Here is a 10,556-nt window from a genome sequence, read left to right as displayed (position 1 = left end):
TGCGCGTCCGGAGCCTGTGCTCCGCAAATGGGAGAGGCCACAACAGTGAGAGGCCCGCATAACGCAAGAAAAAAAAAAAAAAAAAAAAAGAATAGAATAATGAACCCCCCGTAACCAGATTCAAGAATTGTCAAGATTTTTACCCCATTCCCTCCCTCTTTTCTTCCTTCCCTCTCCTTCTCCCACTTTCAATTTCTTACTTTCTTTTTTGTTGTTGCTGGAGTATTTTCCCCCACTTTTTATTGAGGAAAAAGTTCAAACCTATATAAAAGTTAAAAGAATAGTACAAGGGATGTACACACCACTATATTGAAAATGGATAACCAACAAGGACCTACTGTATAGCACAGGGAACTCTACTCAATATAATGTAAAAACCTAAATGGGAAAAGGATTTGAAAAAGAATAGATACATGTATATGTATAACTGAATCACTTTGCTGTATACCCGAAACTAACACATTGTTGATCAACTATACGTCAATATGAAATAAAAAGTTTTAAAAAAAAGGAGAGAATAGTACAAGGAAAAACATTTCCCTTTAAGATTCACCAAATCTTTTTTGTTTTTTCTTTGAGCCACACGGCATGGGGGATCTTAGTTACCCGACCAGGGATTGAACCTGCGCCCTCTGCAGTGGAAGCGCGGAGTCTTAACCACTGGACTGCAAGGGAAGTCCCAAGATTCACCAAATATTTCTTGGTTGTTTTTTTTTTGTGGCTGTGCCGCATGGCATGCGGGATCTCAGTTCCCCGACAAGGCATCAAAACCGGGCCCTTGACAGTGAGAGCGTGGAGTCCTAATTACTAGACCGCCAGGGAATTCCCTGTCCCACATTCTGTTTTTTTGTTTGTTTGTTTTGTTTTTTTTGTGGTACGCGGGCCTCTCACTGTCGTGGCCTCTCCCGTTGCAGAGCACAGACTCCGGACGCGCAGGCTCAGCGGCCATGGCTCACGGGCCCAGCCGCTCCGCGGCATGTGGGATCTTCCCAGACCGGGGCACGAACCCATGTCCCCTGCATCGGCAGGCGGACTCTCAAACACTGCGCCACCAGGAAAGCCCCCTGTCCCACATTCTGAATGTGTCTGTTTGCTTCCTCGTGGCATCATTTTAATTGTTTCTCTATTGCCTATATTTTCTGTAAACTGCAAGGTGCTCCAAAGTCTTAATTAGGTTTAGCTTCAACTTCTCTTTGGGATCAAGGAGTCAACAAACACTCCATGGGAGGCACAGTGTACTTCACAAAGCATCACGTCCCTGAGCCAACATCTCGTTGCCCCCGTTAGTCATCAGTCGTGTCGGTGGTCACAGTCTTGGGGATGTGTGAATGAGTGGCGGGCAGTGGGTGGGCCTAAGGTGTATCATAAAGGTCCTCACCAACCCTTCATGCAATGGTTTCAGCCTTTCAGGACCTTGGCCTGAATCAGTCCTTTCATTAGGGTTTGTAAAAATAAGGTGAAAGTTTTGTGAAAAAGATCTTTACCCATAACCAGCTTCAGCTCGTTTACCACGTGTACTGTTGGTGGTCGTGTTTGAAGTGTCGTTTTTTGAAATGGCCAGTGCAAACGGACTGATATGGAAACATGTCAGGTCAGACAGTAAACGTGCTTCCTTTTCCTGTTTTGTTCTCACGTGAATACTAGCTAATGTTACCCAAAGAAGGTTTAGAAGACAGAGCTGAAGCAGTGTGTTTCCAGTGGGCCCCCTAGACTCAGAGCCGGGAAGGGCTTTATAGAGTAGGAGCTGCCTCCAAAAATAGTGAGCCCCTCCATGAGGGGTAGTGAGCTCCAGTACAGACAGCTGCTCGGTGGGGTGTCATGGGAGAATATTGTTTCTTGCCCAAAGAAAATCTTTGGGATTTTGGAATCTATGGGCTTCTAAAGTTTCTGGCCCTTTCCAAATACCAGGGGTAGATGATGAGGAAATGGGAAGCTCTCTTGGAGGTGTTTGGAGGGAGATTCTCGGGGCTGATTATACTTTGGCAGCATCTGTGGTCTAGAAGCTGGGAATCTCATAACAGCCGAGGAATGGGAAGGGGCTGACCAGGAGCAGGGTCCACTGGGACCTCCTGTTTGTTTTAATGTTACCTTCCTATTGAAATATCACATAAACAAATCATCATGTATTATTCAATAAATCTTCAGAAAGTGAATACACCCATGTAACCGAGCACCCAGATCAAGAACTGAAGGATTTCCAGTTCCCCCCCAACCCCCTCGAGCCCCTTCCAGCCCCTGCACCCTCCCCAAGGATAACCATTCTAAGTGAACTTCTATGGTTTTTTTTTTTTTTTTTTTTTTTTGCGTTCCGCGGGCCTCTCACTGTCGTGGCCTCTCCCATTGCGGAGCACAGGCTCCGGATGCACAGGCCCAGCCACTCAGCGGCACCCAGGATCCTCCCGGACCGGGGCACGAACCCGTGTCCCCTGCATCGGCAGGCAGACCCTCAACCACTGCGCCACCAGGGAAGCCCGTGAACTTCTAATTTTATATAAACGTACTCTTTCATATCTCACTTCTGCCACTCAGCACTCTCTGAGATTCATCTACGATGTTGTGTGACTGCAGTTCACTCCTTCTCGTTGCCGTGTGGTTTCTGCTGTATGAATAGACCACAATTTAACTGTCCTTTCTACCGTTAATGGACATGGAGTTGTTACCACTTTTTGACTGTGACAAATAATGCTGCCATGACATTCTTACACTTGTCTTTCGTGAACACTTGCCCATTTTAACGCTGGGTATAAACCTAACGGTGGAATTGCTGGGTCATAGTGCAGTGTATATTCATCTTTAGTAGGCGTTGCCAGTTTTTCAAAGTTGTTTTACCTGCTTACACTCCTCCCAGAAGCGTGTGAGAGTTCTGGTACTCTCTAGCACTTGGTATTTTCCATCTTTTTAATCACAGCCATTCTAGGAGATGAGGAATGGTATCTCATAGTGGTTTTAATTTGCATTTTCCTGATGACTGATGAAGTTGAGCACCTCTTCGTGGGTTTATTGCCATTTGGACACAGTCTCTTTTTTTTTTTTTTTCCGGCACGCGGGCCTCTCACTGTTGTGACCTCTCCCTCCCGTTGCGGATCACAGGCTCCGGACGCGCAGGCTCAGCAGCCATGGCTCATGGGCCCAGAGGCTCCGCGGCATGTGGGATTTTCGCGGACTGGGGCACGAACCCGTGTCCCCTGCATCGGCAGGCGGACTCTCAACCACTGCACCACCAGGGAAGCCCTGGACACAGCCTCTTTTATGGAATGTCTGTTCAAGTCTTTTGTCCGTTTGAAGAAATTGGGTTGTCTGCCTTTTTCATCTATTTTGCAAGAGTTCTTTGTTTAATACGTGGGCCCTTTCAGGTCTCTTGCTTCCCTCATATTGTTTCTGTAAGGGCCCCAGCATGCCGGGGACAGCTTGTCTGAGAACTCAGCAGGGCTTCACACTTTGACTTCTCTGTTTAGCCGGATGATTTATGTAGAACTTCACCCTTTTGTGTGTGTGTGGCTGGTCACAGGCGCCCTAATGCACATCCTCCGACGGGTGCTGGTGATGACAGAGGTGCCGCTGCTCCACATAGCACTTTCCACAGGCCAGACAGATTCTAAGCACTTTGCACATCAACTCATTTAACTGTTCCAACGAACCTATGAAGAAGGTATTAGTATTATTCTGCCCATTTTATAAGTGAGGGAGCTGAGGCTCTGGGAGCTTAAGTAAAAGCCTCATCGCGAAACTGGCCCCAGAGTCTGTGCTCCTAACTTGTGTGTGACCGGATGCTGCTTTGGACAGCATCTGTCCCTTCATTTTCCTACCCTTCTTGTCTTCTAATTTTTAAGGTCTTCTTAACAAGCACTCACTGAATCTTAATGTCCAGCATGATGGTGGGGTTCAGCCCCAGGGAGTGCTGGCGTTACTATGACAGCAGCTGCCATTTTCGAAGCCCTGTGCTAAATATTTCTGGTACATAACTCATATGCTCCTTCCTGTAACCCTGGGGGCTGAGCACTCTTATCAGCCCCATTTTACAGGTGAGAAAACCAAGGACTAAAGAGGTTAAGTGACACATCAAGATCACACAGCTACTGCTGGTAAAGTCAGTATTCACACTCTGGGCCATCTGCCTCCTGACTGAAATCACAACTCTGCCAGAGCCACAGCCTGTTGACTCAGTGGCTGCATTTGGCCTCCACGGTGCGGGTGTTTTCCTGTTTGGGATTTGGTTTGGTTTGGTAATTTGGCTGCTTTTGAAACTTGGGCCCGAGTTGCTGTATGGTGACTGTCAGCTGGAGTGCGCAGCAGCTGCCCCTTGAGCCTGTTGGCCTGGCTGTATGAGGAATATGCAAGGACCATCTCATGAAGCCAGCTAACCTGCGAGACACAGCTGATCTAACCTGCAAGGTCTCTGTGTGTTTCAGAGGTGTGATTCATTCATTCATTGCACGGCGTTCACGTAGCACTTGCTCTGTGCGAGTCCCTGTGCTCGGTGCTGGGGGTGAGCCAGCGTTCCACAGAGGAATACGGCTATTTATGGCTGAAGGAACCCCCACTGGCCTGAGCTCAGGGCGCTTGAGGGATGTGGTGGACAAAGGCTGGAATGGACAGCTGAGCCTTCCACACCAGGATGGGGACTTCAGGCTTTATCTTGCAAGTAGTAGGGAGCCATTGAAGGTCTTTGACAGTGCTCAAGGCGGTACCATGAGCTCATGGGAGGAGTAGAAGGAGGGTGAGAATGAGTTTAGTCTGGGATGTGTTGGGTTTGAGGGTCTATGGAACATTCAGTGGTTGCCGTCTGGTAAGCAACTACATGAGCCTGGACTCAGGAAAGCTCTGAGTTAGTGTCAGAGATCTGAGAGTTGTCGATAATTAGGTGATAGTTAGAGGAATGACTGAATAGAACCATGCCAAGGGAGAGGGGGTGCGTGAAAAGTAAGTGGAGTGGTTCAGCCCCCTCAGGTTACAGATGAGCAAATGGGGCCAGAGGAAAGTCATTTGCTTGAGGCCTCACTAGTTAAGTGTCTTTCATCCATTCATTCAGCAGTTATTTTTTGAATACCTACTTTGTGCTGGGAACTATTCTAAATGCTGGGATGCAGCAGTGAGCAAAACACCTGTGGAGCTTACATTCCAGTGGGTGGGTTCAGAAGACAATTAAGTAAACATCCAATGGTGGTAAATGCTGTGGATAAAGATAAAGCAGGGTGAGGAGACTAAGGAGTATAGGTCCGTGATTGCTATTTTATGTGGAATGGTCTAGGGAAGGTCTCACTGATAAGGTGACATTTGAGCTGAAACCTGAAAGAAATGAGAATGCGCCAGGCAGATGCTTAAGGGAAGAGTATTCCAGAAAGAGGGAACAGCAAGTGCAAAGGCTCTGAGGCAGGGGTGTGCCTGGCATGTTGAAGGAAGAGCAAAGAGGCTGGTGCGGCCAAAGCCAACTGAGCAAGGAAGTGAGTGCTAGAGGACCAGAGAGCGCAAGCGAGGTAGGCAGGGGTCAGGGGGGAGATGAGGTGGGGCCATCGGGCCATCGTAAAGACATTTCCTCTTGAGAGCGGAACCCTTGGAGAGGACATGATCTGGCTTACATTGAATAGGATCACTCTGGCTGCTCTGTTTAGAACAGGCTGTAGGGGGTGAGGTCAGAAGCAGGAAGACCAGTTAGGAGGTTGTTGCTGTAACCCCGGGGGAGGGATGATAGTGGCTGGGATCAGCGTGCTGCCAGGAGAGGGGCTGAGAAGCGCTTGGGCTCTGGATGTATTTTAATGGTAGAGCCAGCAGAGTTTGCTAATGGATTGATTGAGGAATACGAGAAAAAAAGAGGAATTGAGAATGACTCTGAAGATTTCAAGCCAAGCAATGGGAAGGATGGAGTTGCCATTAGGTAAGATTGTGTGATGGCAGATTTGAGGAGTTCCGTGTGGACAGTGAAGTTAGAGCTGCCTCCCAGATGTTGACCTAGAGGTTTCAAGTCGGCAGTACCAGCAGCACTAAGGCCCCTTTGTAGCCCCTTCCCCTCTCAGATTCTGGGTCCTTCTGCCCCTCTCTGGGCCCGTCTTCTAACTCTCCCATCCCTGGCAGTTGACGTGGGCCACCGGCAGCCTGCCCACATGGAGAACTGACCCGGGCCCTCTTCCCCCAGGTTGTGCACAGGGACCTCAAGCCCAGCAACATCCTGTACGTGGACGAGTCTGGGAACCCTGAGTGCCTGCGCATCTGCGACTTTGGCTTCGCCAAGCAGCTGCGGGCTGAGAACGGGCTCCTCATGACACCTTGCTACACCGCCAACTTCGTGGCGCCTGAGGTGAGTGGCCTGGCCTCCTCAGCTGCAAGAGTGAGGGGACCTGGCACGGGGAGCCTTGTGTCCCTTCCAGAGGCCCCACGCTGTCCAGAACCCGTCTCTGTGGCCTTGGCCCGGGTACCAAGGGAGGATCAGCCCAGGCCTGGGACCCTTGTCCTACCCTTTGGGGAGGAGCAGGCGAGCATATGGGGCCACTCGCCACTGCCCCTCAGACTGACCACCCTCCCCTGCCTCCCTTCCTGCCAGGTACTGAAGCGCCAGGGCTATGATGAGGGCTGCGACATCTGGAGCCTGGGCATTCTGCTGTACACCATGCTGGCGGGGTGAGTACCCCACTGGCCTGCCTTCCTCGGCCCCCCGCCCCTTTCTCCAGCCCTAGTGTAGCTGGGGTGGTGCTTGTCTGATGGGAGAGACTCAGCCCTGCCTCAGGAAGGCCTGAAGACAGGGACATGGCCCTGCCTTTGGGAGCTCCACCTTGAGGAGGAAGTGCCACCCTTGGGAGCACCCCGTCTGAAGGGGGAGACACAGTCCCCCACCCCTCCCCACCCCTGGCCCCAGGATGGAGGCCAGAGGCTATACCCAGACTGGGTGGACTTTTCCCCAGATACACTCCATTTGCCAATGGACCCAGTGACACACCAGAGGAAATCCTGACCCGGATCGGCAGTGGGAAGTTCACCCTCAGCGGGGGAAACTGGAACACAGTTTCAGACACAGCCAAGGTGAGTCTGTAAGGCCTGGACCCTGCTCATTTAGGGGTGGGGAAGCAGGGTCCCATCCCAGGGCTTTTCAGTATTTCACGAACAGGTGACCTGCAGCCTCATTTCTCCAAGTGGAATGTCCCACAAATCTCTGTTGCCATATTTCTCCAAGTGGAAGATTCCCAGGCAGACTGCCCCCCACACCTTGTTTGGAAACAACTTGGTGATCATTTACTGGCCCTTCCCGTGTTCTGGGCCCTGTAGGGGAACAGAGGGCTGCATCATCACAGCCCCTGCCATGGGGAAACTTAGTGTGAGGTGAGAGAGAGGCTTGCACACAAGGAACAGAGATGCCAGGTGCAGAGAGGCAGGTCCTCCTGGTCAGGGGTACAGGCAGTGGAGACACGAACAGAGCCCCGGGCCACTGGGCAGAGAGGCCTTCTCAGAGGAGGGGACATTTGAGCTTTCACTGTTAGCAATGGGTTCCAGTCATGGGAACCTCTGTGTCAGACAGAGGTTGAGCCCTTAATGAACAGTGCCACCTTGCATTAACCTTATGAGTCAGGTATTTTTGTTATCCCGTTTCTCAGAGGCGAAACTGAGGCTCAGAGAGTTAAAGTAACTTGCCCAGGAGATGCAGTTGATGAGCAGGGGAGTCAGGTTTTGAACCTGCCCAACCCCAGCCTGAGGTTCTTCCCACCTTCCTGCATGGCTTCTAGAAGGTGAAAGAGAAAGGAAACGGCCTTCCAGGAAGACGTCCTGAAGAAGGGCACGTGCTCCAGGAGGCCGTGGAGTGGTGTGGAGAGTGGATCGAAGGGGCCACTGCAAGGGTCCAGGCGGGAGATGGCAGGAGATGGCTGCCTTACAGACACAGCTGTGTGCGCCCCTGCTAGCCCTTCCCACCAACCCCTTCCTGCTGTTCCCCCAGGACCTGGTATCCAAGATGCTGCATGTGGACCCGCACCAGCGCCTCACAGCTAAGCAGGTCCTGCAGCACCCGTGGATCACCCAGAAAGACAAGCTCCCCCAGAGCCAGCTATCCCACCAGGACCTGCAGATTGTGAAGGTACAGCCACCCAGGCTGCCAGGCCAAGGTTCCATGGGCAGGGACTTGGGGTGGCAGAGCCAGGAGATGCCATGTGTGTCTCTTCCCAGGGAACCCCAGTCTGACATGCAGGGGTGTCTACAGTGCACTCGTGGCCCCCCTGGTCCTCTAGGGGGCCCAGCCCCTGAGCTCTGAAGCCTCCAGTCTGATGGATGAGGCAGGACTGATGACCATGAAGAACCACCAAGGCGGGATTAACAGGGGGCTGTGGGGGCTGGGAGCACATGCGTCTCCCACCCTCGGCAACTGACTCCCACCTCCTCCCCCAGGGAGCCATGGCAGCTACATACTCTGCGCTCAACAGCTCCAAGCCCACCCCTCAGCTGAAGCCCATCGAGTCGTCTATCCTGGCCCAGCGGCGGGTGAGGAAGCTGCCGTCGACCACCCTGTGAGGGGCCAGAGCATCCGGGCCGCAGGGCAGTGCTAGCTCGACGGAGGCAGCGTACTTCCCAGAGGGAGCGGGCCTGAGTCACAGGGCCAGAGGGAGCGGAGCCCCGAGGGGGCCCAGGTCACCCCGGGGAGGGCGTGAGAAGTGCCTTCTCCTCCCCCAGGACGCACTCTTCTCGGTTCAGGCTCTGTTGGTTGAAATCGATTCGCTGTACAAACTCTTGTCTTTTTTTAAGGAAAAAATGGCACCAACCACCATGGATTTTTACAAGATCCATTTGCCTTTCTGGGAGCAGAAATAGCCAGTGCAGCCCCAGGAGGGGCACTGAGTCACACTAGGGCTGTCTGTAGCTGAGACTCCTTAGAGCAGCTTTAGGGTCCCCCTGGGGGGGACCCCTACAATTGGCCATCTGTAGCCATCTGCACCCACCTCCAAGGCAGTCCAGCGTCACCTTCCAGAGCCCTTGGCTGTTTGGCAGAACTTGCTCTATCCCCGTCGGCTCCTTTTCTGCTCTGTTCTGTTGGGGGTTCTGGAACCACTTTCTGCTAGAGGAGAGGACCAAGGCCCCGTGGTTTTCAGCTCCAGGCACCAGCATCCACATTGGCCGTACCACTGGGTCCTCTGCAGTCAGGTTGGGCAGCCCCTGAAGGAGCATCTGGAAAGCACTTTTTGGCTGACTTCTGTTGGAGTCTGCCACAGGACAGAGTTCACAGGAGGCCTGTGGGGCAGGCCAAGAGGGGCAGGGGCTTTTTTCATTTCTTCCTCAGCTGGTAACTCAGGGTTCATCTGTCCATGGCCTTTCTAATAAACTTACAGTTGAGTTGAAGCTCGCTTGTCTCCACGTGTCATCCCTGGATTTGCCCTCCCTCTGCTATTGGGTGTTGAGGACTTTGGCAGTGACAAGTAGTGGGCCAGGGCCAATTAGCCCAGCTGCTTGGAGCTCAGTTGGGGAGCATGTGGGAGTTCCGCTGGCTCTGCCCACACATTCCTGTCAGGGATTCCAATATGGTATTGATCATAGTAATGGGATTACTAGCCACTAGTGACCAAGTGCCAGGGCCTTACACGTATTTCTCATTTAATCTTAACAACCCTGTGAGGAAGATGCTATTATATTATTATCCCTGTTTAATAGATGGGGAAACTGAGGCTCAGAGGGGGAATGACATTTCCTAACACAATTTTTTTCTGAGTACCTATGCTGGCCCTGTTCCAGATGCTCGTGAACCAAGTAGAAAACAAGGTCATTGTTTTCCTGGGCCTTACTTCCAGTGGGGAAACAGACAAGTAAACAAAGGTCAGCTACTGATGAGACATGCAGAGTTAAATTGGGATGAGAGATGGGGTGATCAGGGAAGGCCTCTCAGGGGAGCTGACCCACAAGCTGAGATCTGAATGATGAGAAGGGCCCAGCCAGGACCAGGAAGCAGAGGGTAGAGTCAGGACAAAGGCTCCAAGGAGGAAACAGGCTGGCCATGCTCAGGGACTGGAGAGAAGCTGACAAGGCAGTGGTGTCAGGGCCAGGGCCAGGCATGCTGGGCTTTGTAGGCCAGAGTAAGGAGTTAGGATTTAATTCTAGATGAGATGCTAGCTCCTAAAAGAATTTAATTAAGCAGGAGAGTGACATGATTTGATTTATATTTTAAAAAGACCACTCTAACTAATATGTAGAGAAATGACACGGGGAGAGGGCAGGCAAGAAGCAGGGCAGCCAGGTCGGTGGCTTCTGCAGTAGCTCACACAAGAGAGGAGGTCGCCTGGACTAGGGTGGTGGGAGTGGAGATGGGGAGGGAGTAGACAGGGTCCAGATATGCTTTGGAGGTAAAGTAGACCGCACTTGTTTGCTGTCAGTTTGGATGTAGAGGCTAAGAGAAAAAGGAGACGCACAGATATCTTGTAGGTTTTTGACTTGAGCAGTTGAGTACTAAGGGAGAAGTTTGCGGGGAGCAGGTTTGAGAACTCTGGGAGATGCCTTAAAATACCCAAATGGAGGTGTCAACCAAGAGTTGTAATTAGAAGTCGGAGTTCTGGAGTTTTGAGAAAGTTTGTAGAGCCAGGAGGCTGGACTTTCAT

The 10,556-nt window shown here is 51.6% G+C and overlaps 1 protein-coding gene across 4 annotated transcripts in view; it reads left to right on the top strand.

Moving 5' to 3' along the window:
- Positions 1 to 9,311, top strand: part of RPS6KA1 (ribosomal protein S6 kinase A1) — a 37,038-nt gene extending 27,727 nt beyond the window's left edge. Inside the window, exons 17-21 of one of the 4 annotated variants that reach the window (XM_007459109.1) lie at positions 6,131 to 6,292; positions 6,536 to 6,612; positions 6,894 to 7,011; positions 7,919 to 8,056; positions 8,365 to 9,311. In XM_007459109.1, coding sequence (XP_007459171.1) covers positions 6,131 to 6,292; positions 6,536 to 6,612; positions 6,894 to 7,011; positions 7,919 to 8,056; positions 8,365 to 8,487 — 618 coding nt within the window. In that variant the 3' untranslated portion in view covers positions 8,488 to 9,311. The remainder of the gene's footprint in view (positions 1 to 6,130; positions 6,293 to 6,535; positions 6,613 to 6,893; positions 7,012 to 7,918; positions 8,057 to 8,364) is intronic. The other 3 variants (XM_007459110.1, XM_007459112.1, XM_007459111.1) reach the window with 3 other exon arrangements.
- Positions 9,312 to 10,556: the final 1,245 nt, after the last annotated feature.

Source organism: Lipotes vexillifer, unplaced genomic scaffold (assembly GCF_000442215.2).
Source record: "Lipotes vexillifer unplaced genomic scaffold, Lipotes_vexillifer_v1.1 scaffold496, whole genome shotgun sequence".
In the NCBI taxonomy this organism is placed as follows: Eukaryota; Metazoa; Chordata; class Mammalia; order Artiodactyla; family Lipotidae; genus Lipotes; species Lipotes vexillifer.
The sequence above is the reverse complement of the archived record's forward strand: the minus strand, read 5'-3'. Positions and strand labels throughout refer to the sequence as shown.